A 26,144-nucleotide genomic window follows, 5' to 3' on the forward strand; every position below is an offset into this window, starting at 1 on the left:
GTGGACATTTTTTTATTATAATTTTTCGTCATCTCATTCTTGCAGTATCAAACATGTTATTTCAAAAACAATTTTCTACTGCTCCTTTAACCTGTCATTTGGAACAAACAATAGTTGACGTAATAAAAACAAAAATTTATGAGGAAAAAATATGTTAACAGTTGATTCAACAGAGAGAGGAACGCAGATATTGTAAAATATTTTACAAGACATTATTGAGTATGTACTTATTATTATAGTTGAGGTCATAATGAAAGGAAAATTGTTATATTTGAATAGAGGAAGGATATAAATATTGTAAAATCTTTTTCAATACTCTTTTTTTACTCGAGATTTCTTCATATTTTGTTATTAAAATAATTACCAACATATCCTCATTTTATTGTCCTAACTAACCAATATTTGTTAATAGTAAAGTAGTTTAGATTGATCGAGCTTTTGGGCCTTCAGAATTTCATCCCACCCCCCACCCCCATTACGTAATCCTGGCTAAACGAACCAATACATGTTACAGTAAAATATGATCTGGCCCCTGGTGTGATGACCATAGTATTTCATATCACGGACCCCCCCCCCTTCAATAAATCCTGGCTACATGCCTGCGAGACCCCACTATATTACATTAGATGCCCTCTAATCGGAAATTGAACCCAAGTTCTCGATCACCAACAACTTTAACAGTAAGGAAAGATATTCAGTTACCGTACTGCTAAATCTGCAAATTTGTAAAGAATGTATGAAGGGAAGAAATGCTGTAAAACACAAGAATAGGTTGGACACATGTAGCATTAGTTATTGGTAACGGTGTGATTTATAGCTTAGGAAGGGAAAACCCCATTATAACCTTGTACTGTGTGGTTACATTACTTGCATTACTTACCTTGAAATCTGAAGTACGTTCTACCTTGAAGAATTCTTTGAACTTCTCCCGCTTCACTGCCCGACTCCGATTCTTCAACGGACTGTGCATCTGATCGAACCTGCCACCTAGCGGGGAAACAAAATACTGTTTCCTCAAGAGAAGAATTCGCGGAAGAAGACGAGGCATGCGTTTTGCTACTATTGTTGTTGTGTTTACCTGTGTATCGGCGATCCGGAGGCAGACGATCAGCATCCTTGGACATTTCAATAGGCTCAGGAGGTAGTGGGCGATCCGGGGGCAACTGCCCCTCTCCATTCGACACTCGTCTCCACGCTGAGCCTGGATGATGTTGTAGTGGCGTGTTTAGAGGAGACATTGGTCCATCGGAGAACACCGAATCGGAACTTTCCAGGCGACGTACTTGTTGATGGTAACGTCGATTTGATGCTGTTGGATCTGGTCCATTTCTTGCTGTAGATGGCGACGCAGACTGTATGACATTAGCGCCGTTTGGATATTGTTTTGTTGGCAAGGAACTGGAAAAACTCACTTTCTTAGGAGCGGGTGGAACAGCGTATATCGAATCAACAGATGACGCAACCGAACTAAGACTTCCGCGTTTGAATATTGGGGCATAAGGAGGGTCCTGCGGCACCGGTGAACTAGTAGCAATTGCCTGCCCTTGAATTGCAGCCATATTCTGTTTTCTATTATTGTATTCTTTGATTTTGTGTGGACTCATACTTGCTGATCGTCGGAATCTTTGTTTTTCTTCCACTGGTGGTTTGTTATTACCACGATCGGTTTCTTCATATATTGTTGGCGGTGAACGCACAGAGCCTATGGTGGACCTTAAAGGTGAACCTCTTACGAAACTCATGTTTGGCGAAATCGGTTGGGGTCTCACAACTGTCTCACTCCGTACTGGTGAAAGGCTTCTTGGTCTCTGATTGGATGAAACCAATGAAGAAGAAACCCCGTGAGGGTGTCCTGAATGAATATAAGGACTTCCTCCGACAGATGAAGAAGAAAGTGGTTTGTTTTGGATTAATATATTACCTTGTGGGGATACTGGTAAACTTCTTGGTCTTTGAGCTGCCGTCAAAGGAACCAGAAGATTGTTGCCCCTGTTAGATGGTAAGTATTCACCACCTGGAGGATACTCTGAAACGTAGTTCCGTCTTTCTGGCTGTCTTGATTGTTGGTGCACTCGTAATTCGACGTCGCTATCAATATCACTTTCTCTGGTGCCGTAAATAGGTTGTCTATTATAGGAAGCCGGCAAAGTACTCACGCGGGTATACCCAGCTCCTCTGTCAGCTGAATGTGAACGTGTGTGCCGTGATCCGTCAGGGCTGGAATACAGCCTACTATTTGCAGTTTGCCTGTCAAGGCTTCCCCCTCTTTGCGGATACACACGATAGCCTCTAGGGAGGGGACTGGACACTCCTCTTGGAGACGTTAAAGGAGTAGACGATGCAGAGCTTACCAAACTACTGCCAGGTGTTCTATAATGTCCTGAATCTGATTCGCTAAGTCTGTCCTTTCTCAATTGGCTCAATCGCTCTTCTAACACCAACGAAGTATCTGGTATCGTCGTCTTCCACTGTTTCACAGGAGGACTTGAAATGGGACGAGGTGTCGCTGGCGGCTTTGATTTCAAAACAGATTTCAGTTCTGTTGACTGTTGAATTGGGGAGCTTGGTGGAGGAGAAGATAGCCTTTCCAACGTCTTAGAAACGTATGATGTCTTCTTCTTAGGAACAGGGGGTGGTACTTCTTTTAAATATTCCTGACGATTCCCAACAAATGAAGTTGTAATCGAAGTATTAACTGAACTTCTCACTGGAGAGCTTACCACGGGAGATGATCGCAAGTCAACTATTTGAGGATTTCTGACAGAATAATTTCGCGTATTTTTTTCTGAATTTACGCGCTCTGGAACTTTATATTTGTCACCAATTCTTGAATCTTCTTGCTTAGTAAGCTCTTGAATTAATTTAGCATAGCCATCTTCCTTTGATTTATGGGATTCCAATGGTAAATTCCTTTGGCTATTGGTTGAAGTAGCTTCAATTCTGTTATTTGTTGGCACTTGTTTCACTGGATTCTGATTATCTTTCCATCTAGGATAATTGGATTCAGAATTAGTGTACAAATGTGTCGGTAACGACGAACGTTCTAACTTTTGTTGTTCTAGTGGTTTATCCCTGTCTTTCCTTTTAGAATCAAATCCCTCAGGAGGGTTAGAGAAAGAATTAGTTGCTGGTGATCGTTCTAACTTTGGTTCTGCAAACGGTTTCTGGTTGTCCCGTTTTTTCGAATAAAGTTCTTCCAAGTTAGCATACAAAGGTGTCGCTGACGTACGTTCTAACTTTTGCTGTCTAACTGGTTTCTGATTATTTCTTTCTCTGGAATAGTTGCTTGTCGTCAACTTAACGCTGCTGTTATCATTGTTCCGGTTGATACTGGAATCTCCGCGTCTGATTCGTTCCTTAGACAGAACTGGGGAAGCGCTTCTTGTTCGGTGGGGTGATTTTCTTTCTTTTTGTTCTTCAGTACTTGCTATTGGAGTAACACTAACGGTACTGCTGGTATAAACTTCTAACGACGGTTTTGAACTTGAAGTTGATGTATCTTTGGGAGTTTTGTCAACGCCTTGTTTCTTGCTTTTTGACTTCTGTGATTCTTTTTGTTGATCAAAAGATGAAGTAATAGTAACTGTGTCTGTTGTTATTACTTCAAAAGTCGAGGAATTTGGAATCGAATCCGAAGCATTTGAAGTAGAATTCTCAGGTATGAATACTTTCTCAGGCGTACTAAGCTTTTCCGTGCTGTTACAGGTAACAGTGCTACGTATAACTACACGATTAGGCACTTCTCTTATTTGAGATGCTGTTGGTGGTAAATTGGTACCAGCACCTTTCTTAGCTTCTTCTTGTTTAATTGACTGTGTCAAATTGAAAGGACGATTTTCGGTTATATATGCCTTTGGCTGAGTAGTCTCTTTCTTAGGTGGTTCGTTTTGCGTTAGACTTGTAAACGGTTTACTGACTCGGTCCTTCTCCTCAGTCTGTAAAGACAAAGGTAATGAAGAGAAGGCAGGTATTTCTAGTGAGCGTCTTCTATAATCTTCCAATGGTTTCGGTTTCGGTAATGGTTGTAGTCTGGCCAAATCTTCAGACTTTCTGTGATCAAACTTTCCTAAAAGCGATGGTGAAGTTGCAGCAATGTACTTAGTCTTAAACGATTCAACAGTGGCACTACTAAGTTTAGTGGACAGATTACTCTGAAGTTTCTCGATTAAACTTTGGCTTTTTGCAAGAGATTTAGAGGCTTCAGAAACACTCAGAGTGCCATCCGATGGCCTCTGGTCAGTGTTTGGTTTCGTTACGTCTTCTTGGTTAGTCCTTGTAGTTGATTTTTCAGTTTCTGAAGTTTGGCGTTTACTTTCAGCAACTCCTTCTTTCTTCTCGGTGTTATTGTTGATGCAACCTTCTAAATCGGATTTCTTTACGGCGCTTGAATTTTGCAAAGAAAGTTCTTTAGAATCTTCTTGAACTCCTTGTTCCAAAGACTCGTCCTGACTCAATCTTCTATGAATAGCTTTTACTAACGGAGGACTTTGCAAAGGGTTTTTAGGATCTCTATACACCCGAGGTGCACGCTGGATATTCTGAATGTCGTTGGTTTCCGGTGTTATCTCTGGTTTCTTTTCATCAAGAACATGGGTTGTGTCCTGATTTTCGGTAGCTTCTACGCAACTATTGGAAACTGGATCGCTTGTCTTTGATATTATTTCTACTGTAATTACGTCTTGCTGTTTGTCTTTCTTAGTAGCGGCAGTATTGCGGGGAGGAATTTTTGGTCTTCCAGCTACTTCGGGCAAAGACCGATTTTCATCGACACCACTTTTACTTTCTTGTTTGGACGATAACACTATCTTAACGGATTCTCTGTGAGTGATTTGCTCTTCGGAGTCCGCGGGAAGACTTGTACAGTTTTCGTTGTCTCGATGTACGCGATGATTAACACTAATCTGTGACTGTTGCGAGGGGATGGGAACATCAGAGGCTAAACTATGTCTTCTTGGATCAGGCACTGGTGGCGGCGATTTTTGACTACGCTCCTCGAAAGTGAGTTTAATATCCCTCACAGAATGTCTGCGAGTGACTGCCAAGTCTCTGTCACAGTCACTACTGGACTGTTGCCGAGGGACCTTCTTCATGAGGATTCCAACAGTTTTCTGGTCCAGCCTGAAATGACACAAAACGACAAATAGGAATTAATCATTGCATTTTCTACACCAAATGAAACAAGTATTACACAAAAATTTCACACTTCCATAAGTTTAAATGCTATTTGACATTCATGAAAGTCCGTATTTCATGCTTCAATATACATATATAAACAAGGCACATTTTTAAATACTGTTCGGTTAATTTTGTCACAATCAACTCAAACTGAATGTTCTCTGACGTCACATTTTGCTGCTCCTGTTTTAGTATATCATACGAAAAGGAGAAGGATCAGGTACGAAGCCTGGCCTTGAGAAAGGACAGTGGTGGCAGAGAAATAAGAACATTAATAGCATTGTCGACTATTTTACAAGTATACTACATGTGGATCCATGATTACACATACTGCCAACACTTTATTTAGTCCATTTTCCTTCTTGATATCTCTTCCCTTCTGTACTCTAGTGTTTCTCTCTGCCATTTCTCTGCTCGTAAAAACATGATCCTACGTCAAACAACAATCAGTAGAATATGACTAGTATAACAAGTTACTTTATCGCTTGTAAAAATACAACACGATAAGTAAATAAATAAATGTATGATACAACACTGTTACTGATATTCCAGGTCAATGCGCGACATTTTCTCAAAGAACAGAAGATGTGGTAAAAAAAAAATCACAAGTAAAATTGAGAGAGTGCGCATAATAAAGAAATTATCAATTTGCAACATTCCTCAAGCTGTTACTAGTTTCATGGACAACTCCACCTCGTGACTGACACTGTCAATGGCCCGTGTTTTCATTAATTCTGTTTTTCTCACCGACATCAAACTATTCCATCTTCGATATAACAAAACACAGACTACTGACCATGTCTGTCACAAGGTACCTTTTATGATTATTGGGAACAGCTTAGGTATAATGCTTCAAATTAATAATGTATTAATATTTCCCTCAGTTATTAACGTAATTATGAGTTCTCTTGTAATTTTAACTGTGTCTATAGATTTTCTGTTTATTGACACACCTTCTGTCCTTTGCGAAACTGAAGCGAAAACATCTGAAATATCATAAATAATTTTGTACATACACAAACGATGGAGAAGATAAGTACATACCGTTTATATTCTCATATATTTCATAACCTGAAAATAATGAACAGAAAAGAAACTCTTATCGATCGATTTCATGGTATTTCATATGCTGTAAAATCCTTGTTGTCTTTTTTATTATTATTATTTATGTTTTTTGAACAAAGCTAAAATGGCAAGAATTTTTACTTACACGTAAGGTTTCCCAGGTGATACACGCCGATTTTAATCAAACTTCAGAGATTTGTAGAACAGCAAAAAATAAGCGACACGTATTTTTTTATAGCGGCCCATATGCATATTTAGGCGGTATAATAGGGCTGTCAAATTGAAACAACAAAGCATACTTTAGGTAATAGCACGAAAACAAGAAGAGATAGCCAAACATTGTAAAGGAGCAAGTTGTCATGACACGATAAGCATTTCAATAACACATAGCGCTTCCACGGGGATAACACACAACATCCGCAAATGGACCAATCAGGGATGAAAAGCAATCACAGAGCTTTACCTATTACGCGGAATCCAAATAACGTAGGTAAGAATAAAGAATGATAAAAAATAAGTGATACGGGTTTTTTCGTTTTTGCAAGATGAGACAAATAACGTAAATAGATGCATCGTTATCTCAATGTCGAAAGATTGGAGAACTGTGAATATGAAGATGTGAACGCCTGTATGAGAGGCAACCCGTCAATCAGTGTTGTAGAACTGATTGCAGGTGACAGGTAGAATCCTGCTCGAGAGATAAATACCAAACATGGTCTTGTTGTTCAATGGTTTATATGTTATATCTATTAGTAGTTAGTGATTGCAAACAGTTCAATGCTCATGATCAGTAATTTAAAAGCCAGTCAGCAGTAAACGAAATCACGCCCTCCCTGTAAGAATCGGCCGTATAGGATAGTAATACAAACATTGATATTGTTTTGCAACAAGCCCCGTTGTAGGGATAAATTGGCCCTTTGTGGGATACTAAACAACATGTTGAACACAATTGAACAGGTTGACAAAAATAGACAATTCATAGTCACATGCATATGAGCATGCATTTAAACCAGAACACATGAATATGTTACACAAGCACTATTTTCGGTAATATGCTGTATGTTGAACCATAGCCGGCTGCTATTTAACAGAATGTAGCGTAATGTCGAATATTGTATGGAACGAATATAAGCAATTGTAGTAAATATTCGTCATACAAATGATTCTTATTGAAATCGGACATGAGCCTAATATAACTTTCTTGACATAAGCAGTATTAAAACGATATTAAATGATTCGGGGCTACATGTATTTGTTTCGAAATATACAAATATAAATATTATAAAGTATGGCACGTCAAATGAAAATGAAAAGTCCTACAACTAACTAAGAAAACAGTTCGATATACATTTACGAAAACAGTACATAAATACCGTTCTTGGCCATTCAAATGCGTTTGAAGTTGCCACATGTCAATATTGGAAACCATTCCTCTGTTGTATTAATAGATAGAACTAAACGTAGCATTCCGAACACAAACATCTAGAAAACAGGTCTAGTGTCATTGACAAAGAACTGGGCATAACTAAAACCGAAGAACATAACCAGTGATGCAATTCATGTTGTTTAGTATCCCGCAAAGGGCCAATTTATCCCTACAATGGGGCTTGTTGCAAAACAATATCAATGTTTGTATTACTATCCTATACGGCCGATTCTTACAGGAAGGGCGTGATTTCGTTTACTGCTGGCTGGCTTTTAAATTACTGATCATGAGCATTGAACAACAAGACCAGGTTTGGTATTTATCTTTCGAGCAGGATTCTACCTGTCACCTGCAACCAGTTCTACAACACTGATTGACGGGTTGCCTCTCATACAGGCGTTCACATCTTCATATTCACAGTTCTCCAATCTTTCGACATTGAGATAACGATGCATCTATTTACGTTATTTGTCTCATCTTGCAAAAACGAAAAAACCCGTATCACTTATTTTTTATCATTCTTTATTCTTACCTACGTTATTTGGATTCCGCGTAATAGGTAAAGCTCTGTGATTGCTTTTCATCCCTGATTGGTCCATTTGCGGATGTTGTGTGTTATCCCCGTGAAAGCGCTATGTGTTATTGAAATGCTTATCGTGTCATGACAACTTGCTCCTTTACAATGTTTGGCTATCTCTTCTTGTTTTCGTGCTATTACCTAAAGTATGCTTTGTTGTTTCAATTTGACAGCCCTATTATACCGCCTAAATATGCATATGGGCCGCTATAAAAAAATACGTGTCGCTTATTTTTTGCTGTTCTACAAATCTGTGAAGTTTGATTAAAATCGGCGTGTATCACCTGGGAAACCTTACTTGTTAGAAAGACTCAGGAAGTAAATTTCAGAAAGAAGTTGGATGGCTATGTACCAACCCATCTTTCATATAGTCGACCTGAGAGAAAACCATAGAAAAAGTCTCAATTATAGACCAACGTAATCCATCAACGAAACAAGAAACATACTTTCCACCTATGATCATTCGGTTAACGGTACTTAAAACAAAATATAGAGTAGAGTATAGCAGAGTTGAGTAGAGATGAGTTTAACGTCCCGTTCAGCAGCAAAGTTATATGAGACGTGGACCTACTGATTAACGTTGAATCCGAAGCACAGAAGCTCTGACCGAGAATCGAACCCGAGTCTCCCACGCCAAAAGGTGCGTACGCTAACCGCTTAGCCCCAAAGGAACTCAACAAAATAAATAAGTTAAAAGCAGAAAGAAGAAAACAAAGGAAGAGCACAAGAAAAACAAATGGAATTGGTCATCTCCACTCATCTGTAGGCATCCACAATGAGCGGGGAAATGTGGTGAAGTTCCCATCTAAAGCCGCACGTTTTAAAGATATAATAATAATAAAAAAATAATAAATAGCGGTGTCACGTGTATACCTCGTGGAGAAGTCTGTTTTGTTCAATATTGAAACCGGAAGAAGTAGTAGTAGATTTCTACCACTTCCGGTTTCAGTAAAGATATCAAATGAAATGAAATCTTTCAGTTTAATTTCACACGATTATACCATTAAGCTATGGAAAACGGATGATTAAAGCAAGTGAATGATGATGGAAGAATCGATGCAATGAGACTCCAGAAAACCCATGTACACGATATTAAGTTTTACGTCCCACCGCTATGTCGGCTAAGATAAAGGAGTGGTGATGATGAGAAATGAATGAAATGATGGAATGATGAAACTGGTTTGAAACGGGAGAACTCCGAGAAAACTCACGCAAACAGTGTTTGTCTACCACAAAGCTCATTTGACGCGCACTGGGATCGAAGCAAGGACCCCATGCACCAGAGGTGAACGCTCTACCACTAAGCCACCGCGGCCCCACGGACACGATATTATCCACCACACTTACTTGGCCGGGAATCGAACCAGCAATCCCACACACCAGACATAAGCGCTCTACCACTGAGCCACCATGCCCTTCTTGCAGATGACAGTTTCCCGCTATGTATTACTGTAGAACAGCATTTCCCAACCTTTTTTCAACTTGCGACACACTACGGGTGTAACTTGAATTCTCGCGGCACACGCATAGATGATATTATTATTATTATTATTATTATTATTATTATTATTATTATTATTATTATTATTATTTGCAAATATAAAATACCATGGTAATTGTTTTCTGCGATTACTGATCTCCCTTTCGCAGAGATGAAAGCTCGATCACTGGTTTTCCCCTATGCTAATTCATTATCCTTATTTTTTTATTCTAATTTAAAAATAGAAAACAATTTACAATGAAATATAGTACTCAGATTTTAAAAAATACGCTTTCATTTTCGAAAACTGTATTCAACCTTTCACTAAGAACGAAGATCACTAAATAACGAACGAACAAACAAATGTCTTGTACTTTTAACTTTGCTGTTTTAACCAAAACGGCGCATATTATTGCAATCACACAACTTGCGATGCGTCGAAGTCAAAACATACCTATTGAACAAAGTGTTGTTCTGTCATTCACGTGCGAATGAGTGTTCTACGAACGTTCACTTGACGCGTACCGTACAAATGCTTCCATTTCTCAGTGTTAGTATCACTCTCAATTGAAGCGTAACATAGCAGCTAACCGTGGAAATGTGTACGAGCCGAAATACTGTCTCCTACACAGTAATAGATGTAGAATAATATATTACAATTACAGTAATTTTTTCAATGGTAGAAATTCATAGTAATGTGAAATACAAAAAAAAAAAAAAAAAAAAAAATGCAGTGAAATACAAAAATATACATTTTTTCACGTCCATTTAGACAGCCCCCCCACCTTGTCAAAATTAGACGAAAATGGTGTCAATCGTTTCTGCATCGTTTGTGCAGAAATGTGCAACACAAATTTTCGTTTGTGCAACAATGAACAATGAGCTAGACCGAAAACAAAGTGGGGGGGCTGTCTAAACGGTAGCCCCCCCACCTTGTCAAAATTGGTCGAAAATGGTGTCAATCGTTTGTGCATCGTTTGTGCAGAAATGTGCAACACAAATTTTCGTTTGTGCAACAATGAACAATGAGCTAGAGCGAAAACAAAGTGGGGGGGCTGTCTAAATGGTAGCCCCCCACCTTGTCAGAATAAGTCGAAAATGGTGTCAATCGTTTGTGCATCGTTTGTGCAGAAATGTGCAACACAAATTTTCGTTTGTGCAACAATGAACAATGAGCTAGAGCGAAAACAAAGTGGCGCCTGTCTAAACAGTAGCCCCCCCACCTTGTCAAAATTGGTCGAAAATGGTGTCACACGTTTGTGCATCGTTTGTGCAGAAATGTGCAACACAAATTTTCGTTTGTGCAACAATGAACAATAAGCTAGAGCGAAAAACAAGCGAGGGCCTCTCTAAACGGTAGCCCCCACCCCTTGTCAAAATTAGTCGAAAATGGTATCAATCGTTTGTGCATCGTTTGTGCAGAAATGTGCAACAAAAAATTTCATTTGTGCCTAAACGGTAGCCCCCCACCTTGTCAAAATTGGTCGAAAATGGTGTCACACGTTTGTGCATCGTTTGTGCAGAAATGTGCAACACAAATTTTCGTTTGTGCAACAACGAACAATGAGCTAGAGCGAAAACAAAGAGGGGGCTGTCTAAACGGTAGCCCCCCCACCTTGTCAGAATTAGTCGAAAATGGTGTCAATCCTTTGTGCAGAAATGTGCAACACAAATTTTCGTTTGTGCAACAATGAACAATGAGCTAAAGCGAAAACAAAGTGGGGGGGCTGTCAAAACGGTAGCCCCCCCACCTTGTCAAAATTGGTCGAAAATGGTGTCAATCGTTTGTGCATCGTTTGTGCAGAAATGTGCAACAAAAGTTTCGTTTGTGCAACAATGAACAATGGGCTAGAGCGAAAACAAAATGGGGGCTATCTAAACGGCAGCTCCTCCACATTCTCAAAATTGGTCGAAAATTGTGTCAATCGTTTGTGAAGAAATGTGCAACACAAATTTTCCTTTGTGCAACAATGAACAATGAGCTAGAGCGAAAACAAAGTGGGGGTCTGTCTAAACGGTAGCCCCCCACCTTATCAAAATATGTCGAAAATGGTGTCAATCGTTTGTGCATCGTTTGTGCAGAAATGTGCAACACAAATTTTCGTTTGTGCAACAATGAACAATGAGCTAGAGGAAAAACAAAGTGGGGCTGTCTAAACTGTAGCCCCCCCACCTTGTCAGAATTAGTCGAAAATGGTGTCAATCGTTTGTGCATCGTTTGTGCAAAAATGTGGAACACAAATTTTCGTTTGGCAACAATGAACAATGAGCTAGAGCGAAAAAAAAGTGGGGCTGTCTAAACGGTAGCCCCCCCAACCTTGCCAAAATTGGTCGAAAATGGTGTCACACGTTTGTGCATCGTTTGTGCAGAAATATGCAACACAAATTTTCGTTTGTGCAACAATGAAAAATGAGCTAGAGCGAAAACAAAGTGGGGCTGTCTAAACGGTAGCCCCCCCATCTTGTCAGAATTAGTCGAAAATGGTGTCAATCCTTTTTGCAGAAATGTACAACACAAATTTTCGTTTGTGCAACAATGAACAATGAGCTAGAGCGAAAAACAAGTGAGGGGCTCTCTAAACGGTAGCCCCCCCAACCTTGCCAAAATTGGTCGAAAATGGTGTCACACGTTTTTGCATCGTTTGTGCAGAAATCTGCAACACAAATTTTCGTTTGTGCAACAACGAACAATGAGCTAGAGCGAAAACAAAGTGGGGTGCTGTCTAAACGGTAGCCCCACCACCTTGTCAAAATTTGTCGAAAATGGTGTCAATCGTTTGTGCATCGTTTGTGCAGAAATGTGCAACACAAATTTCGTTTGTGCAACAATGAACAATGAGCTAGAGCGAAAACAAAGTGGGGTGCTGTCTAAACGGTAGCCCCCCACCTTCTCAAAATTGGTCGAAAATGGTGTCAATCGTTTGTGCATCGTTTGTGCAGAAATGTGCAACACAAATTTCGTTTGTGCAACAATGAACAATGAGCTAGAGCGAAAACAAAGTGGGGGGCTGTCTAAACGGTAGCCCCCCCAACCTTGCCAAAATTGGTCGAAAATGGTGTCACACGTTTGTGCATCGTTTGTGCAGAAATATGCAACACAAATTTTCGTTTGTGCAACAATGAACAATGAGCTAGAGCGAAAACAAAGTGGGGCTGTCTAAACGGTAGCCCCCCACCTTGTCAGAATTAGTCGAAAATGGTGTCTATCCTTTGTGCAGAAATGTACAACACAAATTTTCGTTTGTGCAACAATGAACAATGAGCTAGAGCGAAAAACAAGTGAGGGGCTCTCTAAACGGTAGCCCCCCAACCTTGCCAAAATTGGTCGAAAATAGTGTCACACGTTTTTGCATCGTTTGTGCAGAAATGTGCAACACAAATTTTCGTTTGTGCAACAACGAACAATAAGCTAGAGCGAAAACAAAGTGGGGGCTAACTAAACGGTAGCCCCCCACCTTGTCAGAATTAGTCGAAAATGGTGTCAATCCTTGGTGCAGAAATGTGCAACACAAATTTTCGTTTGTGCAACAATGAACAATGAGCTAAAGCGAAAACAAAGTGGGGGCTGTCAAAACGGTAGCCCCCCACCTTGTCAAAATTGTTCGCAAATGGTGTCAATCGTTTTCTGCATCGTTTGTGCAGAAATGTGCAACAAAGGTTCGTTTGTGCAACAATGAACAATGGACTAGAGCGAAAACAAAAGGGGGGGCTGTCTAAACGGTAGCTCCTCCACATTCTCAAAATTGGTCGAAAATGGTGTCAATCCTTTGTGAAGAAATGTGCAACACAAACTTTCGTTGTGCAACAATGAGCAATGAGCTAGAGCGAAAACAAAGTGGGGTGCTGTCTAAACGGTAGCCCCCCCACCTTGTCAAAATTTGTCGAAAATGGTGTCAATCGTTTGTGCATCGTTTGTGCAGAAATGTGCAATACAAATTTCGTTTGTGCAACAATGAACAATGAACTAGAGCGAAAACAAAGTGGGGGGCTGTCTAAACGGTAGCCCCCCACCTTGTCAGAATAAGTCGAAAATGGTGTCAATCGTTTGTGCATCGTTTGTGCAGAAATTTGCAACACAAATTTTCGTTTGTGCAACAATGAACAATGAGCTACAGCGAAAACAAAGTGGCGCCTGTCTAAACAGTAGCCCCCCACCTTGTCAAAATTGGTCGAAAATGGTGTCAAACGTTTGTGCATCGTTTGTGCAGAAATGTGCAACACAAATTTTCGTTTGTGCAACAATGAACAATGAGCTAGAGCGAAAAACAAGTGAAAGGCTCTCTAAACGGTAGTCCCCACCCCTTGTCAAAATTAGTCGAAAATGGTGTCAATCGTTTGTGCATCATTTGTGCAGAAATGAGCAACAAAAATTTTCGTTTGTGCAACAATGAACAATGAGCTAGAGCGAAAACAAAGTGGGGGCTGTCTAAACAGTAGCCCCCCACCTTCTCAAAATTGGTCGAAAATGGTGTCACACGTTTGTGCATCGTTTGTGCAGAAATGTGCAACACAAATTTTCGTTTGTGCAACAATGAAGAATGAGCTAGAGCGAAAACAAAGTGGGGGCTGTCTAAACGGTAGCCCCCCACCTTGTCAAAATTGGTCGAAAATGGTGTCACACGTTTGTGCAGAAATGTGCAACACAAATTTTTGTTTGTGCAACAATAAACAATGAGCTAGAGCGAAAACAAAGTGGCGGCTGTCTAAACAGTAGCCCCCACACCTTGTCAAAATTGGTCGAAAATGGTGTCAATCGTTTGTGCATCGTTTGTGCAGAAATGTGCAACACAAATTTTCTTTTGTGCAACAATGAACAATGAGCTAGAGGGAAAACAAAGTGCGGCTGTCTAAACGGTAGCCCCCACCTTGTCAGAATTAGTCGAAAATGGTGTCAATCCTTTGTGCAGAAATGTGAAACACAAATTTTCGTTTGTGCAACAATGAACAATGAGCTAGAGCGAAAACAAAGTGGGGGGTCTGTCTAAACGGTAGCCCCCACCTTGTCAGAATAAGTCGAAAATGGTGTCAATCGTTTGTGCATCGTTTGTGCAGAAATGTGCAACACAAATTCTCGTTTGTGCAACAATGAACAATGAGCTAGAGCGAAAAACAAGTGAGGGGCTCTCTAAACGGTAGCCCCCACCCACTGTCAAAATTAGTCGAAAATGGTGTCAATCGTTTGTGCATTGTTTGTGCAGAAATGTGCAACACAAATTCTCGTTTGTGCAACAATGAACAACGAGCTAGAGCGAAAACAAAGTGGGGGGCTGTCTAAACGGTAGCCCTCCACCTTGTCAGAATTAGTCGAAAATGGTGTCAATGCTTTGTGCAGAAATGTGCAACACAAATTTTCGTTTGTGCAACAATGAACAACGAGCTAGAGCGAAAACAAAGTGGAGGCTGTCTAAACGGTAGCCCCCCACCTTGTCAAAATTGGTCGAAAATGGTGTCAATCGTTTGTGCATCGTTTGTGCAGAAATGTGCAACACAAATTTTCGTTTGTGCAACAATGAACAATGAGCTAGAGCGAAAACAAAGTGGGGGGGCTGTCTAAATCGGTCGAAAATTGTGTCTATCGTTTGTGCATCGTTTGTGCAGAAATGTGCAACACAAATTTTCGTTTGTGCAACAATGAACAATGAGCTAGAGCGAAAACAAAGTGGGGGGCTGTCTAAATGGTAGCCCCTCCACCTTGTCAGAATAAGTCGAAAATGGTGTCAATCGTTTGTGCATCGTTTGTGCAGAAATGTGCAACACAAATTTTCGTTTGTGCAACAATGAACAATGAGCTAGAGCGAAAACAAAGTGGCGCCTGTCTAAACAGTAGCCCCCCCCCCACCTTGTCAAAATTGGTCGAAAATGGTGTCAATCGTTTGTGAAGAAATCTGCAACACAAATTTTCGTTTGTACAACACTAAACAATGAGCTAGAGCGAAAAATATGTGGGGGCGGTCTAAACAGTAGCCCCCCACCTTGTCAAAATATGTCGAAAATGGTGTCAAACGTTTGTGCATCGTTTGTGCAGAAATGTGCAACACAAATTTTCGTTTACTCAACAATGAACATTGATCTACAGCGAAAATAAAGCGGGGGATGTCTAAACGGTAGGTCAACACCTTGGAAAATTGGTCGAAAATGGTGTCAAACGTTTGTGCATAGTTTGCCGAAATATGTACAGCACAAATTTTCGTTTGTGCAAGAAAGGAACCGTGAGCTAAAACCAAAACAAAGTGGATAGCAATCTAAATGTTAGCGTCCCCACTTTCACTACATTGGTCGAAAATGTTATCAAAAGTTTGTGCATCGTTTGTGCAGAAATGTGCAATACAAATTTTCGTTTGTTCAACAATGAACAAATAGCTAGGGCGATAACAAAGTGATGCCTATCTAAACCGTAGCCCCACCTTGTGAAAATTGGTCGAAAATGGTGCCAGTCGCTTGTGCATCGTTTGTGCAGAAAGGTGTAACACAAATGTTCATTTCTGCAACAATGAACACTCAGCTATAGCAAAAACCCAGTGAGGGGCCTGTCTAAACGGTAGACCCCCACCTTCTCAAGATTCGTCGAAAATCCTGTCAATCGTTTGTAAAGAAGATATTACGATAGTGTAAAGAGAGAATTTCCTCTGTGCAAATAATTTTCTTTGAATATATTAACTTTCTTGGAACATTTTTTTAGATTACTAAAACACTTTCTGATACGATAACATATTCTTGATAGTTGACGAACGACAGGGTTAGATTTTAACCCACAATCACACACTACGATAAATATTATTTATTCTTAATTCTAATTTCTATGTTTACTAAGTTCAATTCTAGACTTCAGTTGTATCACATTTTACCAATGTTGATGGGAAGTCAAGAAATAATTTCAGAATATTAGAACATCGTAAAATAAAATTAATTTCCAAACAAAGCTCAATTAAAATAAATAATTAACTAAACAATGAAACAAAAAATTATAATCAAGAATTATTCTTATTATTGTACAATTTAACAATAATTATTAACGCAACAATGCTCAAATAACTGAAATCATCGTAACTGGTTAGGGCAAATTGGAAAGCCAGATAACACAGCAACAAGTTTATTTTTGTAATCGTTCAATGTTGCAAAAAAATTGTGTTGCAAATTTTTGCATAAACGATGAACAAACGATTAAAATAATTTCCGAAAAATTTTGAAAAGGCGCAACCTACCGTTTAGACAGTCCCATTTTCTCTTTGTTCATTCTTGCACAAACGAAAATTTCTAATGTATATTGCTGCACAAACGATCGACATCATTTTGGATTGATTTTGACAAGGTGGGGGGAACCGCATAGACAGCTCCCACTTTATTTTTCCGCAAGCTCATTATACATAGTCGCAAAAACGAAAATTTGTCTTCCACATTTAGGAACAGAAAATTCACAAACAATTCAAACGATTTTCGACCAATTTTGACAAGGTGGAATCTAACATTTAGACAGCTCCCCACTTTATTTTGGTTCTAGCTCATTGTTCATTGTTGCACAAACGAAAATTTGTGTTGCACATTTCTGCACAAACGATGCACAAACAATTGACACCATTTTCGACCATTTTTGACAAGGTGGGTGGGTTACCGTTTAGACAGCCCCTTACTTTGTTTTCACTCTAGCTCATTGTTCATTGTTGCACAAACGAAAATTTGTGTTGCACATTTCTGCAGAAACGATGCACAAACGTTTGACACCATTTTCGACATATTTTGACAAGGTGGGGGGACTACCGTTTAGACCGCCCCCAATTATTTTTCGCTCTAGATCTTTGTTTAGTGTTGTACAAACGAAGATTTGTGTTGCACATTTCTGCACAAACGATAGACACCATTTTCGACGAATTTTGAGAAGGTGGAGGAGCTACCGTTTAGACTGCCCCGCATTTTGTTTTCGTCTAGCTCATTATTCACTGTTGCACAAACGAAACTTTTGTTGCACATTTCTGCACAAACGATGCACAAACGATTGACACCATTTTCAACTTATTCTGACAAGGGAGGTCTACCGTTTAGACATCCCCTCATTGTTTTCGCTCTAGCTCATTGTTCATTGTTGCACAAACAAAAATTTGTGTTGCACATTTCTGCACAAACGATGCACAAACGTTTGACACCATTTTCGACCAATTTTGACAAGGTGGGGGATACCGTTTAGACAGCCCCCACTTTGTTTTCGTTCTACCTCATTGTTCATTGTTGCACAAATGAAAATTTGTGTTGCACATTTCTGCACAAACCATTGACACCATTTTCGACTAATTCTGACAAGGTGGGGAGCTACCGTTTAGACATACCCCACTTTGTTTTCGCTCTAGCTCATTGTTCATTGTTGCACAAACGAAAATTTGTGTTGCACATTTCTGCACAAACGATGCACAATCGATTGACATCATTTTCGACCATTTTTGACAAGGTGGGGGGGTTTACCGTTTAGACAGCTAGTTACTTTGTTTTCACTCAGCTCTACCTCATTGTTCATTGTTAGACAAACGAAAATTTGTGTTGCACATTTCTGCACAAACGATTGACACCACTTTCGACATACTTTGACAAGATGGGGGGACTACCGTTTAGACCGCCACCAATTATTTTTCGGTCTAGATCTTTGTTTAGTGTTGTACAAACGAAAATTTGTGTTGCACATTTCTTCACAAACGATTGACACCATTTTCGACCAATTTTGAGAATGTGGAGGAGCTACCGTTTAGACAGCCCCCCATTTCGTTTTCGCTCTAGCCCATTGTTCATTGTTGCACAAACGAAACTTTTGTTGCACATTTCTGCACAAACGATGCACAAACGATTGGCACCATTTTCGACCAATTTTGACAAGGTGGGGGCTACCGTTTTGACAGCCCCCCACTTTGTTTTCTCTTTAGCTCATTGTTCATTGTTGCACAAACGAAAATTTGTGTTGCACATTTCTGCACCAAGGATTGACACCACTTTCGACATATTTTGACAAGGTGGGGGGACTACCGTTTAGACCGCCCCCAATTATTTTTCGCTCTAGATCTTTGTTTAGTGTTGTACAAACGAAAATTTGTGTTGCACATTTCTTCACAAACGATAGACACCATTTTCGACGAATTTTGAGAAGGTGGAGGAGCTACCGTTTAGACAGCCCCGCATTTTGTTTTCGCTCTAGCACATTGTTCATTGTTGCACAAACGAAACTTTTGTTGCACATTTCTGCACAAACGATGCACAAACGATTGACACCATTTTCTACGATTGACACCACTTTCTACGATTGTCACAAACGATTGACACCACTTTCGACATATTTTGACAAGGTGGGGGGACTACCGTTTAGACCGCCCCCAATTATTTTTCGCTCTAGATCTTTGTTTAGTGTTGTACAAACGAAAATTTGTGTTGCACATTTCTTCACAAACGATAGACACCATTTTCGACGAATTTTGAGAAGGTGGAGGAGCTACCGTTTAGACAGCCCCGCATTTTGTTTTCGCTCTAGCTCATTATTCATTGTTGCACAAACGAAACTTTTGTTGCACATTTCTGCACAAACGATGCACAAACGATTGACACCATTTTCGACCAATTTTGACAAGGTGGGGGGCTACCGTTTATACAGGCCCCCCACTTTGTTTTCGCTCTAGCTCATTGTTCATGGTTGCACAAATGAAAATTTGTGTTCCACATGTCTGCACAAATGATGCACAAACAATTGATACCTTTTTGACCAATTTTGACAAGGTAGGGGGCTACCGTTTAGACAGCCCCCACTTTGTTTTCTCTCTAGCTGATTGTTCATTGTTGCACAAACGTAAATTTGTGTTCCACATTTCTGCACAAAAGATGCACAAACATTTGACACCATTTTCGATCAATTTTTAAAAGGTTGGGGGCTACCTATTAGAAAGCCCTCATTTTGTTTTCGCGCTAGCTCATTGTTCATTGTTGCACAAACGAAAATTTGTGTTGCACATTTCTGCACAAAGGATAGACACCACTTTCGACATATTTTGACAAGGTGGGGGGACTCCCGTTAGTCCGCCCCCACTTATTTTTCGCTCTAGCTCGTTGTTTAGTGTTGTACAAACGAAAATTTGTGTTGCACATTTCTTCACAAACGATTGACACCATTTTCGACCAATTTTGAGAAGGTGGAGGAGCTACCGTTTAGACAGCCCCCATTTTGTTTTCGCTCTAGCTCATTGTTCATTGTTGCACAAACGAAAATTTGTGTTGCACATTTCTGCACAAACAATTGACACCATTTTCGACCAACTTTTAGAAGGTTGGGGCTACAGTTTTGACAGCCCCACTTTGTTTTCGCTCTAGCTCATTGTTTATTGTTGCACAAACGAAAATTTGTGTTGCACATTTCTGCACGAACGTGTGACACCATTTCCGACCAATTTTGAGAAGGTGGGGGGCTACTGTTTAGACAGCCCCCACTTTGTTTTCGCTCTAGCTCATTGTTCATTGTTGCACAAACGAAAATTTTTGTTGCTCATTTCTGCACAAATGATGCACAAACGATTGACACCATTTTCGACTAATTTTGACAAGGGGTGGGGGCTACCGTTTAGAGAGCCTTTCACTTGTTTTTCGCTCTAGCTCATTGTTCATTGTTGCACAAACGAAAATTTGTGTTGCACATTTCTGCATAAACGATGCACAAACGTTTGACACCATTTTCGACCAATTTTGACAAAGTGCGGGGGCTACTGTTTAGACAGGCGCTACTTTATTTTCGCTCTAGCTCATTGTTCATTGTTGCACAAACGAAAATTTGTGTTGCCCATTTCTGCACAAACGATGCACAAACGATTGACACCATTTTCGACTTATTCTGACAAGGTGGGGGCTACCGTTTAGACAGCCCCCCACTTGTTTTTCGCTCTAGCTCATTGTTCATTGTTGCACAAACGAAATTTGTGTTGCACATTTCTGCACAAACGATGCACAAACGATTGACACTATTTTCGACAAATTTTGACAAGGTGGGGGGGCTACCGTTTAGACAGCACCCCACTTTGTTTTCGCTCTAGCTCATTGTTCATTGTTGCACAAACGAAAATTTGTGTTGCACATTTCTTCACAAACGATTGACACCATTTTCGACCAATTTTGAGAATGTGGAGGAGCTACCGTTTAGACAGCTTCCCCTTTTGTTTTCTATATTGCCCATTGTTCATTGTTGCACAAACGAACCTTTGTTGCACTTTCTGCACAAACGATGCAGAAAACGATTGACACCATTTTCGAACAATTTTGACAAGGTGGGGGCTACCGTTTTGACAGCCAACACTTTGTTTTCGCTTTAGCTCATTGTTCATTGTTGCACAAACGAAAATTTGTGTTGCACATTTCTGCACCAAGATTTGACACCATTTTCGACTAATTCTGACAAGGTGGGGGGCTACCGTTTAGACAGCCCCCACTTTGTTTTCGCTCTAGCTCATTATTCATTGTTGCACAAACGAAATTTTGTTGCACATTTCTGCACAAACGATGCACAAACGATTGACACCATTTTCGACCAATTTTGACAAGGTGGGTGGGTTACCGTTTAGACAGCCCCTTACTTTGTTTTCACTCTAGCTCATTGTTCATTGTTGCACAAACGAAAATTTGTGTTGCACATTTCTGCAGAAACGATGCACAAACGTTTGACACCATTTTCGACATATTTTGACAAGGTGGGGGGACTACCGTTTAGACCGCCCCCAATTATTTTTCGCTCTAGATCTTTGTTTAGTGTTGTACAAACGAAGATTTGTGTTGCACATTTCTGCACAAACGATAGACACCATTTTCGACGAATTTTGAGAAGGTGGAGGAGCTACCGTTTAGACTGCCCCGCATTTTGTTTTCGTCTAGCTCATTATTCACTGTTGCACAAACGAAACTTTTGTTGCACATTTCTGCACAAACGATGCACAAACGATTGACACCATTTTCGACTTATTCTGACAAGGGAGGTCTACCGTTTAGACATCCCCTCATTGTTTTCGCTCTAGCTCATTGTTCATTGTTGCACAAACAAAAATTTGTGTTGCACATTTCTGCACAAACGATGCACAAACGTTTGACACCATTTTCGACCAATTTTGACAAGGTGGGGGATACCGTTTAGACAGCCCCCACTTTGTTTTCGTTCTACCTCATTGTTCATTGTTGCACAAATGAAAATTTGTGTTGCACATTTCTGCACAAACCATTGACACCATTTTCGACTAATTCTGACAAGGTGGGGAGCTACCGTTTAGACATACCCCACTTTGTTTTCGCTCTAGCTCATTGTTCATTGTTGCACAAACGAAAATTTGTGTTGCACATTTCTGCACAAACGATGCACAATCGATTGACATCATTTTCGACCATTTTTGACAAGGTGGGGGGGTTTACCGTTTAGACAGCTAGTTACTTTGTTTTCACTCAGCTCTACCTCATTGTTCATTGTTAGACAAACGAAAATTTGTGTTGCACATTTCTGCACAAACGATTGACACCACTTTCGACATACTTTGACAAGATGGGGGGACTACCGTTTAGACCGCCACCAATTATTTTTCGGTCTAGATCTTTGTTTAGTGTTGTACAAACGAAAATTTGTGTTGCACATTTCTTCACAAACGATTGACACCATTTTCGACCAATTTTGAGAATGTGGAGGAGCTACCGTTTAGACAGCCCCCCATTTCGTTTTCGCTCTAGCCCATTGTTCATTGTTGCACAAACGAAACTTTTGTTGCACATTTCTGCACAAACGATGCACAAACGATTGGCACCATTTTCGACCAATTTTGACAAGGTGGGGGCTACCGTTTTGACAGCCCCCCACTTTGTTTTCTCTTTAGCTCATTGTTCATTGTTGCACAAACGAAAATTTGTGTTGCACATTTCTGCACCAAGGATTGACACCACTTTCGACATATTTTGACAAGGTGGGGGGACTACCGTTTAGACCGCCCCCAATTATTTTTCGCTCTAGATCTTTGTTTAGTGTTGTACAAACGAAAATTTGTGTTGCACATTTCTTCACAAACGATAGACACCATTTTCGACGAATTTTGAGAAGGTGGAGGAGCTACCGTTTAGACAGCCCCGCATTTTGTTTTCGCTCTAGCACATTGTTCATTGTTGCACAAACGAAACTTTTGTTGCACATTTCTGCACAAACGATGCACAAACGATTGACACCATTTTCTACGATTGACACCACTTTCTACGATTGTCACAAACGATTGACACCACTTTCGACATATTTTGACAAGGTGGGGGGACTACCGTTTAGACCGCCCCCAATTATTTTTCGCTCTAGATCTTTGTTTAGTGTTGTACAAACGAAAATTTGTGTTGCACATTTCTTCACAAACGATAGACACCATTTTCGACGAATTTTGAGAAGGTGGAGGAGCTACCGTTTAGACAGCCCCGCATTTTGTTTTCGCTCTAGCTCATTATTCATTGTTGCACAAACGAAACTTTTGTTGCACATTTCTGCACAAACGATGCACAAACGATTGACACCATTTTCGACCAATTTTGACAAGGTGGGGGGCTACCGTTTATACAGGCCCCCCACTTTGTTTTCGCTCTAGCTCATTGTTCATGGTTGCACAAATGAAAATTTGTGTTCCACATGTCTGCACAAATGATGCACAAACAATTGATACCTTTTTGACCAATTTTGACAAGGTAGGGGGCTACCGTTTAGACAGCCCCCACTTTGTTTTCTCTCTAGCTGATTGTTCATTGTTGCACAAACGTAAATTTGTGTTCCACATTTCTGCACAAAAGATGCACAAACATTTGACACCATTTTCGATCAATTTTTAAAAGGTTGGGGGCTACCTATTAGAAAGCCCTCACTTTGTTTTCGCGCTAGCTCATTGTTCATTGTTGCACAAACGAAAATTTGTGTTGCACATTTCTGCACAAAGGATAGACACCACTTTCGACATATTTTGACAAGGTGGGGGGACTCCCGTTAGTCCGCCCCCACTTATTTTTCGCTCTAGCTCGTTGTTTAGTGTTGTACAAACGAAAATTTGTGTTGCACATTTCTTCACAAACGATTGACACCATTTTCGACCAATTTTGAGAAGGTGGAGGAGCTACCGTTTAGACAGCCCCCATTTTGTTTTCGCTCTAGCTCATTGTTCATTGTTGCACAAACGAAAATTTGTGTTGCACATTTCTGCACAAACAATTGACACCATTTTCGACCAACTTTTAGAAGGTTGGGGCTACAGTTTTGACAGCCCCACTTTGTTTTCGCTCTAGCTCATTGTTTATTGTTGCACAAACGAAAATTTGTGTTGCACATTTCTGCACGAACGTGTGACACCATTTCCGACCAATTTTGAGAAGGTGGGGGGCTACTGTTTAGACAGCCCCCACTTTGTTTTCGCTCTAGCTCATTGTTCATTGTTGCACAAACGAAAATTTTTGTTGCTCATTTCTGCACAAATGATGCACAAACGATTGACACCATTTTCGACTAATTTTGACAAGGGGTGGGGGCTACCGTTTAGAGAGCCTTTCACTTGTTTTTCGCTCTAGCTCATTGTTCATTGTTGCACAAACGAAAATTTGTGTTGCACATTTCTGCATAAACGATGCACAAACGTTTGACACCATTTTCGACCAATTTTGACAAAGTGCGGGGGCTACTGTTTAGACAGGCGCTACTTTATTTTCGCTCTAGCTCATTGTTCATTGTTGCACAAACGAAAATTTGTGTTGCCCATTTCTGCACAAACGATGCACAAACGATTGACACCATTTTCGACTTATTCTGACAAGGTGGGGGCTACCGTTTAGACAGCCCCCCACTTGTTTTTCGCTCTAGCTCATTGTTCATTGTTGCACAAACGAAATTTGTGTTGCACATTTCTGCACAAACGATGCACAAACGATTGACACTATTTTCGACAAATTTTGACAAGGTGGGGGGGCTACCGTTTAGACAGCACCCCACTTTGTTTTCGCTCTAGCTCATTGTTCATTGTTGCACAAACGAAAATTTGTGTTGCACATTTCTTCACAAACGATTGACACCATTTTCGACCAATTTTGAGAATGTGGAGGAGCTACCGTTTAGACAGCTTCCCCTTTTGTTTTCTATATTGCCCATTGTTCATTGTTGCACAAACGAACCTTTGTTGCACTTTCTGCACAAACGATGCAGAAAACGATTGACACCATTTTCGAACAATTTTGACAAGGTGGGGGCTACCGTTTTGACAGCCAACACTTTGTTTTCGCTTTAGCTCATTGTTCATTGTTGCACAAACGAAAATTTGTGTTGCACATTTCTGCACCAAGATTTGACACCATTTTCGACTAATTCTGACAAGGTGGGGGGCTACCGTTTAGACAGCCCCCACTTTGTTTTCGCTCTAGCTCATTATTCATTGTTGCACAAACGAAATTTTGTTGCACATTTCTGCACAAACGATGCACAAACGATTGACACCATTTTCGACCAATTTTGACAAGGTGGGGGGCTACCGTTTATACAGGCCCCCCACTTTGTTTTCGCTCTAGCTCATTGTTCATGGTTGCACAAATGAAAATTTGTGTTCCACATGTCTGCACAAACGATGCACAAACAATTGATACCTTTTTGACCAATTTTGACAAGGTAGGGGGCTACCGTTTAGACAGCCCCCACTTTGTTTTCTCTCTAGCTCATTGTTCATTGTTGCACAAACGAAAATTTGTGTTGCACATTTCTGCACAAAGGATAGACACCACTTTCGACATATTTTGACAAGGTGGGGGGACTCCCGTTAGTCCGCCCCCACTTATTTTTCGCTCTAGCTCGTTGTTTAGTGTTGTACAAACGAAAATTTGTGTTGCACATTTCTTCACAAACGATTGACACCATTTTCGACCAATTTTGAGAAGGTGGAGGAGCTACCGTTTAGACAGCCCCCATTTTGTTTTCGCTCTAGCTCATTGTTCATTGTTGCACAAACGAAAATTTGTGTTGCACATTTCTGCACAAACAATTGACACCATTTTCGACCAACTTTTAGAAGGTTGGGGCTACAGTTTTGACTGCCCCCACTTTGTTTTCGCTCTAGCTCATTGTTTATTGTTGCACAAACGAAAATTTGTGTAGCACATTTCTGCATAAACGATGCACAAACGTTTGACACCATTTTCGACCAATTTTGACAAGGTGCGGGGGCTACTGTTTAGACAGGCGCTACTTTGTTTTCGCTCTAGCTCATTGTTCATTGTTGCACAAACGAAAATTTGTGTTGCCCATTTCTGCACAAACGATGCACAAACGATTGACACCATTTTCGACTTATTCTGACAAGGTGGGGGCTACCGTTTAGACAGCCCCCCACTTGTTTTTCGCTCTAGCTCATTGTTCATTGTTGCACAAACGAAATTTGTGTTGC

At 40.3% G+C, this 26,144-nt stretch overlaps 1 protein-coding gene across 4 annotated transcripts in view; it reads right to left on the reverse strand.

Annotated features, from left to right (window-relative positions):
- Window positions 1-628: 628 nt before the first annotated feature.
- Window positions 629-26,144, reverse strand: part of LOC145668877 (uncharacterized) — a 215,976-nt gene continuing 190,460 nt past the window's right edge. For all 4 annotated transcript variants that reach the window (XM_081737133.1, XM_081737134.1, XM_081737132.1 and 1 more), the window contains exon 2: window positions 629-5,118. In XM_081737133.1, coding sequence (XP_081593259.1) covers window positions 873-5,090 — 4,218 coding nt within the window. In that variant the 5' untranslated portion in view covers window positions 5,091-5,118 and the 3' untranslated portion in view covers window positions 629-872. The remainder of the gene's footprint in view (window positions 5,119-26,144) is intronic.

This window comes from Thermobia domestica, chromosome 13 (assembly GCF_964235325.1).
Source record: "Thermobia domestica chromosome 13, izTheDome1.hap1.1, whole genome shotgun sequence".
Lineage (NCBI taxonomy): Eukaryota > Metazoa > Arthropoda > Insecta > Zygentoma > Lepismatidae > Thermobia > Thermobia domestica.